Source organism: Salmo salar, chromosome 01 (genome assembly GCF_965601325.2).
Source record: "Salmo salar chromosome 01, fSalSal1, whole genome shotgun sequence".
Classification (NCBI taxonomy): Eukaryota; Metazoa; Chordata; class Actinopteri; order Salmoniformes; family Salmonidae; genus Salmo; species Salmo salar.
In genome coordinates, this window is record NC_138291.1 from 57,374,340 (window position 1) to 57,389,429 (window position 15,090).

The 15,090-nt window shown below is 42.7% G+C and overlaps 1 protein-coding gene and 1 long non-coding RNA gene across 7 annotated transcripts in view; one reads left to right on the forward strand and one right to left on the reverse strand.

The window, feature by feature from the left end:
- The first annotated feature begins 778 nt into the window (after nt 1-778).
- LOC106605369 (uncharacterized) lies at nt 779-4,474 on the forward strand. Of its 2 annotated transcripts, XR_014392343.1 has the most exons (4): nt 779-937; nt 1,084-1,152; nt 2,726-2,824; nt 4,161-4,474. It is a non-coding gene; the product is annotated as an uncharacterized LOC106605369 (long non-coding RNA). The 2 variants fall into 2 exon arrangements; XR_014392344.1 differs by lacking the exon at nt 1,084-1,152 and having other exon boundaries at nt 789-937.
- A 712-nt stretch (nt 4,475-5,186) lies between these two features.
- LOC106605231 (EMAP like 4) overlaps nt 5,187-15,090 on the reverse strand; it is a 97,409-nt gene continuing 87,505 nt past the window's right edge. For all 5 annotated transcript variants that reach the window (XM_045719997.2, XM_045719978.2, XM_014200659.3 and 2 more), the window contains 2 exons: nt 10,492-10,622; nt 5,187-10,335 (listed from right to left, as the gene is read on the reverse strand). In XM_045719997.2, coding sequence (XP_045575953.2) covers nt 9,805-10,335; nt 10,492-10,622 — 662 coding nt within the window. In that variant the 3' untranslated portion in view covers nt 5,187-9,804. The remainder of the gene's footprint in view (nt 10,336-10,491; nt 10,623-15,090) is intronic.

Genomic DNA, 15,090 nt, shown 5'->3' on the forward strand with positions numbered 1-15,090 from the left:
TAAAATCTATACATTCAGTGACATATTTAAAGAGCCATTGTTGCCCTATTTTTATCCGTGTGTGAGTGACAGTGGTCAAAATACTGAGCTGCTGAAGATATGCCCTACCAAAGGGTCAGTGGAAGGGAAAACCAACTCAGTTGCACATCTGAATGCATTCAACTGAAATGTGTCTTCCGCATTTAACCCAACCACTCAATCAGAGAGGTGCCCCGGGAGCAGTTGTTGTTGGGGGTTAACTGCCTTGCTCAAGGGCAGAACGGGCAGATTTTTTCACCTTGCTGGCTCTGGGATTCGAACCAGCGACCTTTCGGTTACTGGCCCAACACTCTTAACCACTAGGCTACCTGCCACCCCTTAGTTAATGCTGTGGGTGATGAATTTTCGTAGATTACCACTGGTAATTCTACTGAAACATATCTGCTAATGTATTACAAATATCCATACAGTATGTCCTACAACGTATTATCAACATTTATAAATAGTTATATTCATGATCTATACGTACTTAATGTTAATTCATGAAAGTTATTAATAAAGTGTTGCTTGTCGACAATGAGCTAGGCCAACCAACAGCGGTGAAGTCTTATAATAGTGCTCCAAGCCTCCAACGGATAATGCAACAGTCATGTGATGAAATAAGATACCATGTCCTTACATGGAACACATTTTAGACACCATTCTTTAATCCTGAAATCCACCCCCCTTATCCAACCCTTGACATACAATGTGTGTACGCCGCATCTGTTTGAGTGCATGTGACTGCGTGGGTGTATGTGTTCCTGTCTGAGCACACGACACAGTATAAAAGCAGAGGTGCACTCAACCTGTCATAGACTTTCAACCTCAGACTTCTCTATTGCTAAGAGAACTCCTCTGCTGAGACCAACAATGAGAGCCTACCTGGTCCTGCTTCTGCTGCTCCCTCTGTGCACAGGTAAGTCACACTTACTTCACTTAGCTAGTGCTTTTAAGTTCCTTGCTGAACATAGGTCATTGCCGAACTGCTTCCAACCCCTTCTGTCCTTTGCCAGTTGTTGTTGCCATATCAGTCGCTCAGTCTTAATTTCTTGCTCTGTGAAGATGCAGGTGGAGGTGTAGATGAAAGTGGTCATGGGCCTTTCTCTCTTGCATTTAACTTGTGGGCTAAAGGTAAGAGTCTAGTTTGGTGATGCACGTTTCTTCTTAGTGTAGCCTAACCAGTGTGGCCTAACCAGTGTGGCCTAACCAGTGTGGCCTAACCAGTGTGGCCTAACCAGCACCACTTCCTCCTCTTTGTTTGTGCTTCAATAGGTACTTGTTTTGTGTTCTCCCACAGTCAGATGTTTCTGATGGTATATGTCCAATGAATTCCAAGTAAGCTTCTGAGACATTGGCTGATGAATGTTTGTAATTTTTAACAGAGCATGCTGCTTGCTGGTGGTTCTTCATGTCTTAGACCTGTTAAGGAAGATGGCCTTCACATTGATTAGAAATCTCAGTCGTTGGTTTAGGTTTTATGCTGTTCTGGCTTTACCGAATCCTGCTTTCACATACTTCATCGGTTGATGTTGATTTGAAGTCCGATCTAAGCTGATGTTGCTTGCAAGAGGCGAGCCTTGTCCTGCATTTTTTTGTGTTTGTGAGACAGTGGAGCACGGTCATCCGCAAAGTCCAGATCTTCCGGTTCACTGCATGCCTGTTGTTTTTTGGGTTTGTTTCTTGAATGATCCGGTAAGCATGCCTGTCGGACCTACAGTGCCTTCAGAAAGTATTCATACCTTTTGATTTTCTGAGTAAATCTTTGCATACCTGGATTGTACATTATTTGCATTATTCATTTAAGAATTCTTAAAACTCTGGTCAAGTTGGTTGTTTATCATTGCTTGACAGCCATTTTCAAGTCTTGCCATAGATTTTTAAGACGATTTAAGTCAAAACTGTAATACGTCACTCAGGAACCATTGGTCTCATGGTGAAATCCCTGAGTGGTTTCCTTCCTCTCCGGCAACTGAGTTAGGAAGGACGCCTGTATCTTTGTTGTGACTGAGTATATTGATACACCATCCAAAGTGTAATTAAGGACTTCTTTTGTTGAATTTAAACTTTTATTTAACACAATGCTCAAAGGGATATTCAATGTCTACATTATTTTAGGTGCCCTTCTTTGCAAGGCATTGGAAAACCTCCCTGACCATTGTGGTTGAATCGGTGTTTCAAATTCACTGCTCAACTGAGGGATCTTACAGATAATTGTATATGTGGGGTACAGAGAGGAGGTAGTCATTCAAAAATCATGTTAAACTCTTATTGCGCACAGAGTGAGTCCATGCAACTTATTATGTGACTTGTTAAAGACATTTTTTTACTCCTGAACTTATATAGGATGTGATTGAACACTTTCACTGGTGTTGACCAACATTATCCTGAGGTAGTTTTTACACTCCCTTAGATCTCCTTTCTTGGGTATTTTGAGGTCAAACACATGACCCAAAAGCTCACATACACACAGCAGCTCGCACACACAAATGTAAGTACAGACATGCGCATGCACACTCACATTACTGAATTCCTGCTCTGCATCATTCATAACAGTGCTGGCATGAGATTGTAGTACTTTCTCAGATCAAATTCGAGTCCTTATGTAGGTTGTGATGTAACCATGTCTCTTGTGATCTTTGAACGAGCCTAAACATACTGTATTCACTAATGAGAAAGAACTCTGAACCTCTCTCCCTTCCCATAGCGGACTACAACATTGAGTGTTACGGTGAGGACTTCCTGATGCTGAGGAACCAGCTCCTACAGTGCTCAAGCAAAACACAGCAGGCCTGCTACATCAGGAGTGAGTATCACCACCGTAGTCCTTCATTTGGCCCTGCAATACCAGGGCTGTGTCTGAAAATGTTACTAGCTGTCAAACCTTCATCTTTGTTTGCTCAATTCCTCATCTCTTTTTCCCATAAGCTCATTGGCGTTTTTGAGAGGGAGGCAAGGAATTGAGGAAACAAGGACAGGGGAAGCAAGGATTTGACAGCTAGTGACGTTTCAGAAACAGCCCAGGACTGAGCAATATTGCTTGTTAGAGCCAAGGCTGGCTCTTTTGATCAATTGATGACAATAACTGTAAGATATGCCCATCATGCCATTGGCTTGCATAATACAGAGTAAATACAACATTTGGACCTTCAAAAGGGTAACATCCAATTAGCATGGACTTTTGATCAAACAAAATCAGCGACATAATAATGAGTTATTGAATTGGGGATATGAAAACATGAGTGATAAAATATTTAAAGCTGCAATATGGAACTTTTTGGCCGACCCGACCAAAATCATATAGAAATGTTCTTTGTGCGCTATTTCTATGCTTCCCGTTCTTAAGTTTCGTTTTTGCGTCTTTTACTTACTTTCGTTTTTTTCCACTAGCTTCAAACAGCTGAAAGAAAATACTTTTTGGGGGATTATGGAAAATATATTTCACAGCAGTTTGAATGGTACAATGATTCTCAACACTATACTTGCTTGTTTTGTCACAAACTAAAATTAGCTCGAACCATTAGAATTTTAGCAACCAGGAAACGGGGGAGCGATTTCTGCATAGTGCACCTTTAACCTAACAATAAGTCTTATTGAATCAAACTGTGTTCGTGATAATAAAGTCCTTGATCCTACTACATCTTCTGATTAAAAAGGTCCAATGCAGCCGTTTTTATCTCAATGTCAAATTATTTCTGGGTAACAATTAACCGATTGATTCAAATGGTCAAAAAGAAACAAAAATAGCTTCTTACCAAAGAGCACTTTCTCAAGCAAGAATTTTGCTAGTACTGTCTGGGAGTGGTCTGAGTTGGGAGGGGAAAACTGAAAACTAGCTGTTAATGGCAGAGAGGATTGGTCTATTAACTAATTTACTGCCTGGTGATGACACCAGGCATTCCAAAACGCCATCCAACCAAAACAGGCTGAAATTTCTGCCAGTCTTTTCAAACAGCTCTTACACTAAAAGGTCATTATCACAGTACTATTCCAACCTCAGTGTGGAAATATGCAGTATATATAACACAGGAGGAAATCACATTTTTGATTGCACTGGGCCTTTAAGGCCGTGATCCTGCTGCATATTCTGATAAAATCCTAGATCCTACTGTATCTTTTTAAGTTCTGTGTCTCCTCTACAGGTTCTGGGGAGAAGGGCTGTGCTAGGCTTGAGTTCTGCTCTCGACCGGGCTGGACGTGTTGCTATCATGACCGCTGCAATGCCTAGAACTGACTCCAGGGACCAATAACTCCACGGCAGGCAGGCGGAGGAAGGAGAGCAAGACAGATGGAGAAAGGATCTGTGAAATCAGCCGACAGTAACTTGAGGGCTTGTGGTCCGATCTGCTGTTTAGCGTTTGGTGATTCATTAATGTGTTCGTAAAGTGCAATATACACAACTTCGATGATGTAAAGTCACATGAAATAAAGTCATGGGACAGTTTTTATCCACTAATCTCTGGTCTGAAATGCAGTTATGAAAGGAGTCATTTCATCAGTGTTTTATTATGTAGGCACGCACAGTCACTTTATTCATGAGGTGTCATGCTAAGCCATTCTTGCAAATGTGTTGTTCTGAATCAAGATGCTAAAAAGGGACATCCTTCCATCCACTGCGGTAGACACGCAGTCTTTGCTCCTCTGTGTGGGCTGCCTGGCAGTCTGTGGGTCTGTTTATCTATGTGTCAGTCAGCAAGAACCTCCTGACATGCTAAATCAGCATGGCACTAGTCCTCGATTTACCCACACAGTCGAATACCACGGCCAGAGACCTCTGCTATGTCCACTGTTTACCCCCAGTCTAATCCCACGGCCAGAGACCTCTGTTCACTCTATGGAACAAACTATAGACAGACACATCCAGAATCGACTAGGGTAGACAGTGAGCTGAATAACCTCTTCACTATACAAACACACGGATACGCATGCATGCACGCACACACACCAGGATAGGTATCATAGGGTTCAGATCGATACAGAACACCAGACGTTTGGGGAAGGATTCAACTTGAACTTTGTCAAACTCAGATGATAGTGACGAATGTTATACAATGAGTAAACTGGAATTATTTACTGTAGTTACCCCTTTTGTAACACAAAACATCCAGACCAAGATCAACATAGAAATCAGTGGAAATTGAGTGGGGAAAATACTCAAACATAAAAGCTTTTCTTTTTTAAAATGTTTATTTACATTTTTTTTGAAATCTTCAGTATTTTTCTGTCTATTGACAGGAATGCATGAGAGACGGATTGGCTCAAACATTGTCATGTGAAACATTTGTCAGTCATATCTTACCAACATTATATAATTTCAACATTATCAGTATCACCATCATCACGGATGGCGATGACCGTTTATTCTGAATATCACAAAAAGGTTGCACTTGTCTTTGCCCTCCCCCAACCCAAAGACTTGATAATCACAGAGTGGGCACACATATATGCCCACTCAATGCTCCCTAGGATGGTTGGCATGGGTGTGCCAGCCGTTTTGCAGAGGAGTGTTGGGGGAAGACAACCCCCTGTGTACCAATCTCCCTTCCTCACCACATCCCCCCCCAGGACACTTAGACATACATTCACAGGGATGAGGTTTCAGACCAGTCAAGGAGTTTTGTGTTTAAACTCACTTCTCTGCTCCCCTTTTTCCTTTGTGTGTTTTGGATACTAGCCCATCTAACTTGAAAACATGATTCTGTACAAGCCCTTCTGAAAAATTCCCCTCAAAAGATGAATGGTTGAATAGACATAAATGGACCGCTCTGTCTCTCAAAAATATCAGATCCTTTTCAGGGCCCAGTACATAGGATGCCCTGGTGTCCATATCTCCCACACCTTACTAACCCTCCCTACCTTAACGAAAATATTTCCCTCCCCTTAACCAACACAGGCAAAACACGCCTCACCCCCACCCCCGTCATTATGGCAAGGCAATTCGTCAGAGCAACATTCAAAGGACATATCTGATGTAGGACTCTGGTAGGCAGACCACTACCGAGCCTAAATGGGGTGAGGTGAGTTGGCCATGAATATCCTGGAATAACAAGAGGAGCGACGTCCCCAGAAAGACTGTGGGCGGAGGCACTCTCAAAGCCAGTTCACTGTCCCACCATAACACCTGCCATGGGAAGACGAGCACATTTGGGACCATGGTTTATGAGGACTCAAAGAGCCATTATTCCACACTGTACTGCATGTATGTACATGCTTGGCCTGTGGGTGAGCTGCATGGTGCCTCCTAGTGGTGAAAGAAAGTATTGAGTAATGGTTCAGTGGCTCTACAGGTAGCTGCCATAATAAAGGAAACACCTGAGTAATTGAGGGATACAAAGTATATTGAAATGCTGGTCAGGCCATTATTTTGGCTACCATGGCTATGCCCCCCATAGGATGACAATGCCCCTATACACAGGGCACGAGTGGTCACTGAATGGTTTGATGAGCACGAAAACAATGCAAATCCTATGCCATGGCCGTCTCAGTCACCAGATCTCAACCCAATTGAACACTTATGGGAGATTCTGTAGTGGCGCCCGAGACAGTGTTTTCCACCACCATCAACAAAACACCAAATTATGGAATTTCTTGTGGAAGAACGGTGTCGCATCCCTCCAATAGAGTTCCAGACACTTGTAGAATCTATGCCAAGGTGCATCGAAGCTGTTCTGGCTCGTGGTGGCCCAACATCCTATTAAGACACTTTATGCTGGCGTTTCATTTATTTTGGCAGTTACCTGTATATCTCAAGATGAATAAACCACATACATACACACAGGCATACCATTATATACATAAAGTAGCCACACCTGAATGTACAAATTGGATGAGTATTGGATGGGAAGATCTAGCAAGACCACATGGCGGCCTGAAAACAGGTGTGTTAGCGTTCTGGAGAGACTCTAGATATCCTAGGACGCGTGTCAAACTCCTTCCACTGAGAGCCGAGGGCGTGGGTTTTCGCTCCGCCCTTTTACTTGATTGGTGAATTAAGGTCACTGATTACCCGTAAGGAACTCCCCCTCACCTGGTTGTCTAGGTCTTAATTGAAAGGAAAAAACAAAAACCTGATGACACTAGGCCCTCCATGGAATGAGTTATACAACCCTGTCCTAGGGTATGAGTTATGCATTGACACCTGTCATTGTAAGAGGCGTATTCTGAGGTCATGAGATATTGTACGGGGTTAAACAAGCGTGTTCACGTTCTATGCACTCAAAGAAGCAGAGCATTCCGGGAAGGCAATCCCATGTTCACTACAACTACAGAACTACAGGACAAACTACAGATAAAATCTACCTACATTAAATCGACCTACATTAAAGAATTCCCAGTTGCACAAGCTGTTGATTTGCAAAAAACACAACAAAAAAATCTGAAAATGATATTCTAAAAAGAGAAAGAGGTTCTTTGTGGACCAGCTGGAAGTCTACATCTTTGAGGACAACGTTAAAAAACATTAGCACAACATTGATACAACCATGCCCTCATGCAGTTTTTCACTAAGATTACCAATGTCTTTACCTCTTCACTACAACCCTGTCAATGCCACCTACCAACCTGTCACTGACATGCATTTTACTTACAGTCCCTCACTCATCTCTCTCTCTGACAGAGAGGATATAAAAAAATGATTAATCTACACCACATGCCTTTTATACAGTCCTCACTCTTCCTTCTGATAGTGACAAACCTGTTAAAATACTTCCATCATTCAATCCTGTATAACTAGCTAAACCTTTACTGTGCATTGCAACACATACAGTATTCCTTAGTACATATCCCTTCCACCTTTCTTCAGTCTTCCTTGTCATAGAAAGCCTTGGACTCTCTCGCCCTAGTCATAGACAGGCATTTAAAAAAAAATATAAAAAAAACAACATTCTCTACCCTCTATTCCCAGCTGAAAAACAGAAGAGTCTCAGTCTCAGTCTCTCAGTCTCACTCAGACTCAGACTCTCACTCAGACTCAGACTCTCACTCAGACTCAGACTCTCACTCAGACTCAGACTCTCTCAGTCCCTCTCCCAGTCCCTCTCCCAGTCCCTCTCCCAGTCCCTCTCCCAGTCTCTCAGTCCCTCTCCCAGTCTCTCAGTCCCTCTCCCTCTCTCAGTCCCTCTCCCTCTCAGTCCCTCTCCCCCTCTCAGTCCCTCTCCCTCTCTCAGTCCCTCTCCCCCTCAGTCCCTCTCCCCCTCTCAGTCCCTCTCCCTCTCTCAGTCCCTCTCCCTCTCTCAGTCCCTCTCCCTCTCTCAGTCCCTCTCCCTCTCTCAGTCCCTCTCCCTCTCTCAGTCCCTCTCCCTCTCTCAGTCCCTCTCCCTCTCTCAGTCCCTCTCCCTCTCTCAGTCCCTCTCCCTCTCTCAGTCTCTCTCCCTCTCTCAGTCTCTCTCCCTCTCTGTGGAAATGTACCAGCGCATTCCCACTGAGGGGATAAAGATAAGACTGTGTAGAAGAGAAGAGTCTCTCTCACTTTCGGCTGTGTATTCCTGTGAGCGTGATCCCGTCCTGAATTGCTGCAGAATGGGGGGGGGGGGAAGCTGGGCACACCCTCCTCCGGAATGACACAAACGTGTAAACGGCGGCTCGCACGCATTTAAGACTTAAAAAAAACGTCTTTCTTTTTTCTTAAAAACATCTCAGTCCATAGAGCAGAGAAGGAACACTCCCCAGAATGAGCTTTTAAAAAGGTCTAAATCCTAAATGAAAATGAAGAGAAACGCTAAAAAAATGGTATCATGTTAAGGTAGGGCGAGCAGGTGAGAGAGTCACCGGGGTACGTGTGTCGCTGGTGGTTCAGTGTGGTCATAATGTCCATGGCCACAGGATATCCTATGGACCATTATTCATCAGAGTCCTTTTGTTGCCTTTACAGCGAGGCTGGATGGATGAGTTTCCTGCAGGGACTCTACCAGAGAGAACAGCTTATTGCCATGAAGCAGTCTGCAGGCGCCCGCGCACACACACACACACACACACACACCTGATTGAAAGTCCAGAGTGATAGAGTGTGTGTGCCATTAGCTGCATGTATATAACTGGTTGTGTGTGGTCACACAGTATGCTATGGTGTGTTATTGCAGGTTGTTGCATTATTGAGCTAGGATTAGGTTTAAGTTCCTATGGCAACATAGCCTCATATGATGAGTATTGACAAAGGGCTGGACTGAGGAGTGAGCATTAGCCAGGGGTACCTGCCTGGCATTAGCTAGGCTCAGGGAAGAGGCACTAGGCTCTTGTAGCATTGTGTATAAAGACATAAGTAATACTTGGTATCAAGTACTATATGAGTATCTATGATAGCAACATTACACTGATAATAGAACTGCGTAAATGATCCTGCATCTGTTTGTCTGATCAAGGAGTGATGTTGGAGTGTGATTTTGTGTGCCTTTGTGTATTAGTGCTAGCGTTTGCACGTCTGTGTGCTTGTGTGTCCCTCTCTCACAGAGCTTTCATCTGCAGACTTGACTTAACCGTATGACTACGAACAAACACAACATTCTCTCCTCACACAAGGCCGAGTGGCAGCGTAAAAAAAAAAAAACATCAGCCACCAATATCACTGCTTGTCTCACTTACACCCTCCATTCTTATCCAATTAAACACAGACTTCAAAACAAAACAAAAAGAAGAGCATGAAAAGAAACCAAAAAGAAAAACAAAGGAAACCTGAACAGCAAATACTGAACCCTGCTGCGCTCCTCCTGAGAGACGCAGTGACATCGAGGTGCCTCCAGGGGGGAGTGCTGAGCAGGAGAGCGCACTTGGCTGCATCACAAGTGACGCTCTTTACGAGGGTGGGGTGAAAGGGCGGCCCTCGTCGCTAGGAGTGGCCGTGTCGTCGCTGGGGTCCAGGCTGTCCTTGGGGCTCAGCGTGCTGTGGGAGGGCGGCGGGGTAGACTCTGAGTGGGGTGGGGTCAGCCCGGAGGGGGGAGGGGTTCCAGGGGAGCTCTCCTGCCGTCCATTGGTCGTGGGCTCGGTGGGTGGTGGGGGAGGCGTGACGATGGCTGCTGGGGGGTCAGAGGTCAGGTCGAGGACGGAGGGCGGAGTTGGAGTTGCGATTGGCGTTACGGCCGGCTCGGTGGGGGTGGGCGTCAGGGGCACCGCTGAGATGGTGGCGCGGGGGTTGGAGTTATGCAGGAGCCCCTCCCCCAGAGAGAGGGAAGAGTCGCTGGGGACCAATGAGGGGGTCTTCTCCACCAGACGCCACTGCATGACACTGGTATCCTTCCCACCCGTGGACACCAAGTGACTGTCGTTGTGCATGAAGGTCACATTAGTCACGTGACTGCTGTGGGCGCTATATTTGTGGCTCGGTGCCTGCGGAGGGAGGAGACGCATGCCAGCACATTATATTATGATTTGAAGCTAATATTACAGTATGTTATACTATATACAGTATATGCATAGTACAAGGAGGGTAGCACTGAGCAGTGTTCAGTAAGGGGCTGGTGCTCAGGGGCAGGGCTTGCTTACCTTGGGTCTGGCGCAGGGGTACTGGAAGAGGTGCACTTTGCAGAAGTCATCAGCCAGAGCAATCACCTTCCTGTTGTGGGATCTGATCAGGGCGTTGATGTCTGTGCCATCGGAACCCTCAGGCCACACTCCTGGAAGACACAAATACACACATATTGGTGGTTTTGCCCCACTATCACAGATCAAATATGGAGTCTGAGCAGTGAACCTGTGTGTACTTCCCATATGTGCGCGTACATGAAGTCATGTCAAAAGCATACCACCAGGGGGCAGCCCAACACTATAAGAGAGACTTCATACACCTCTCCATGCACACTAACATGCTCAATACACTCCCTATCCTACTTTCCCTCTCTCACGGGTCTGTACAAAAACATATGCATGCACATACAGAAATAGTGATCACTTCACACACACATAGGACCCCTGAGAATGGAGATTGCATATCAGTTACAGCCAATGGTGTCAGTTCAGCTAAACCTAGGGTATGGCAAAGTGGGGTGTGTGGTAATACCCCACCCCCCAAAGCAGGTGGAGTGAAACGCTGTTCACACTTCCCAATCCAAAACCAAGATAAAAAGATGAAGTTAGGCAAATAATCTTTTTAAAAAAGCTTACAATAACTTTGCAGACAATAATGACTTTGCAGAAATCAATTAATTATTATTGGACAAAAAAAGGTGATAAATGTACAGTTTACTCAAAATGTGTGGCAAGTAAGAAAAAGCTATCATTTATTAAACTAACGGGATATGTATGTGTGAGATATTCAGTATTTATACACTACCGGTCATTAGTTTTGGAACACCTACTCCAAGGGTTTTTCCTTATTTTTTTTAATTGTAGAATAATACAATAACCAAAAGTGGTTATCAAAATCAAAATATATTTTATATTTCAGATTCTTCAAATAGCCCCTCCTTGCCTTGATGAAAGCTTTTCACACTCTTGGCATTCTCTCAACCAGCTTCATCTGGAACACTTTCCAACAGCGTTGAAGGAGTTCCCACATATACTGAGCACTTGTTGGCCGATTTTCCTTCACTCTGCAGTCCGACTCATCCAAAACCATCTCAATTTGGTTGAGGTCGGGGGATTGTGGATGCTAGGTCATCTGATGCAGCACTCCATCACTCCAATTCTTGGTAAAATAGCCCTTACACAGCCTGGAGGTGTGTTGGGTCATTGTCCTGTTGAAAAACAAATGATAGTCCCACTAAGCCCAAACCAGATGGGATGGTGTATCGCTGCAGAATGCTGTGGTAGCCATGCCGGTTAAGTGTGCCTTGATTTCAAAATTAATCACAGACAGTGTCACCAGCCAAGCACCCACACACCATCACATCTCCTCCATGCTTTACGGTGGGAAAAACCCATGCAGAGATCATCTGTTCACCCACACCGCATTGACTGACCTTCATGTCTTAAAGTAATGATGAACTATCATTTATTTTTGCTTATTTGAGCTTTTCTTGCCATAATATGGACCCAAATAGGGGTATCTTCTATATACCATCGCTACCTTGTCACAACAACTGATTGGCTCAAATGCATTAAGGAAAGAAATTCCACAAATTAACTTTTAAGGCACACCTGTTAATTGAAATACATTCCAGGTGACTACCTCATGAAGCTGGTTGAGAGAATGCCAAGAGTGTGCAAAGCTGTCGTCAAGGCAAAGGGTGGATATTTCAACAATCTCAAATATTAAATATATATGGATTTATTTAACACTTTTTTGGTTACTACATGATTCCATACGTTTTATTTCATTTCTACAACGTAGAAAATAGTAAAAATAAAGAAAAACTCTTGAATGAGTAGGTGTTCAAAAACTTTTGACCGGTAGTGTATGTGGGGATTTTAATATACGGTGACGGAACCTAATGATCGGGTATCAGACAATTTCGGACATCTAAATATTAACTGGAACAGTCTTTTTATGAAGTGATATCTGATTAATTATACGGTGGTGAACCTGACCCATGGAGAAACTAAACACTGTATTAAAAAAAAAAATCTACTCTGTGCACAACTGTCAGAAAGTGTACGTATGTCACGATTGTCGAAAGGAGGAGCGGACCGAAGTTCAGCGTGTGTCGTTCCACATTTTATTTTCACTGTAAAACTCTGCAATACATACATAAAATAAACTGAATGAAAAAAAAATGAAAAAAACCCTACTTAACTATGATCTCCAATTAGAGACGAGGACCAGCTGCCTCTAATTGGAGATCATCCCAAACAAAACCCAACATTGAAATACAAAACTAGAACCTGACAACATAGAAGTAGAAAACATAGAATAGAACAAAGAACTACAAATCTCAAATGCCCACCCAAATCACACCATGACCTAACCAAAATAGAGAAACAAAATGTCTCTCTCAGGTCAGGGCGTGACACCGTACTGTAGTAAAGTGAATTTGTTTTGTCAAAAGTAAAATTGTATCCTATGCCTAATTGTCATGAAGAGAATTTAGAACCCCTTTCAGTGAAATACTACAGAACTAAAGAAGTATCGGGTTTGATGTCGTGTCTTCAGAAAGTATTCACACCTCTTTACTTTTTCCACTTGTGTTACAAAGTGGGATTAAAAATGTATTTAATTGTCATTTTTTTGTCAACGATCTACACAAAATACTTTGTAATGCCAAATTGGAAGAAAAATTAGAACATTTGTAAAAGTAAGTAAAAAAAAAAACACTAATATATCTTGATTAGATAAGTATTCAACCCCCTGATTCAATACATGTTAGAAAGGCCTTTGGCAGCGATTACAGCTGTGAGTCTTTCTGGTTAAATCTCTATGCGCTTTGCACACCTGGATTAAAAAATATAGGCACATTATTATTTTTTAAACTCTTCAAGCGCTGTCAAGCTGGTTGTTGAGCATTGCTAAATAGAAAATAAAATAAAAAATACATTTCCAAGTATTTGCCATCGAATTAAGCTAATTTAAGTCAAAACTGTAAGTGGGCCACTCAGGAACATTCAATGTCGTTTTGGTAACCAACTCCAGTGTATATTTGTCCTTGTGTTTTAGGCTATTGTCCTGCTGAAAGGTGAATGTCTCCCAGTGTCTGTTGGAAAGCAGAGTGAACTAGGTTTTCCTCTAGGATTTTACATGTGCTTAGCTCTATTTTGTTAGTTTTTTTTAATCCAAAAAAAGCAGATGAAAGCACACCCATAACATGATGCAGCCACCACCATGATTTAACATATGAAGAGTGGTACTCAGTGATGTGCTGGATTTGCCCCATGTGCTTTGTATTCAGGACAAAGGTTATATATTTGCCACATTTTTATTTTAGTGCCTTGGAATATTATTTTTATTATGTACAGGCTTCTTTCTTTTCACTCTGTCAATTAGGTTGGTATTGTGGAGTAAATGCAATGTTGTTGTATATCTTCTATCACAGCCATTAAACTAACTGTTTTGAAGTCCCCATTAACCTCATGGTGAAATTCCTGAGCAGTTTCTCCTTCCTTTCCGGCAACTGAGTTAGGAAGGAAGCCTGTATGCTTTCAGTGACTGGGTGTCTTGATACACTATACAAAGTGGAATTAATAAATTCACAATGCTCAAAGGGATATTCAATGTCTGCTTTATTTTTTACCCATCTACCAATAGGTGCCCTTCTTTGAGGGGCATTGGAAAACCTCCCTGGTCTTTGCGGTTGAATCTGTTTCTCAAATTCACTGCTCAACTGAAGAACCTTACAGATAATTGTACACTATATATATATATATATATATATATATATATATATATATATATATATATATATATATATATATATATATATATATATATATATAAACAAAAGTATGTGGACACTCCTTCAAATTAGTGTATCAGCCATATGTCGCTGACAGGCTATTTCAGCCACATGTTGCTGACAGGTGTATAAAATCGAGCACACAGCCATGCAATTTCCAAAGACAACAATGGCGGTAGAATGGTCTTACTGAAAAGCTCAGTAACTTTCAACGTGGCACCATTTAGGATGCCACCTTTCTTGTATTCATGTAATTTATTCAATAAAGATGATAAAAAAAATAAAAAAAATCTGTAGGAATACTCCCACCACCAACCGCCGTCATTTTAGTAAATTAAGCTAATAACTAAAAACTCTAAAATGCTATTTGGAGAGCAAAAATTACCCCAGCCATTAATTATCACAGCAATATTCGGTTAGAATGTCTGTGGGACGGCATATACAATGTCAACCACAACTCATCCTCAAATGTAATAATTTACTTGTGGAACACCCCATACAGTGCCACATGAAAAATATGCATAATACATGCCATCAGGTCACAACAAGGCCGACTTCAAATGCCGACATCGATGTAAAAGTAACCGGAGCATAAAACAGCTGACCACAAATGCAAACTTTGCCAGATAAATCCTACACATGCATTGAAATAAAAAGGACTTACTTAGGATTACAATCGACAAGGACGCATGAAGACAAAAAACAAATTGACCAAAGAATGGACAGCGCCTCGGTACAACACGTAGGCATAGTGGAGCACCATGGCATGGGCTGAATGGACAGCGCCTCGGTACAACGCGTAGGCATAGTGGAGCAC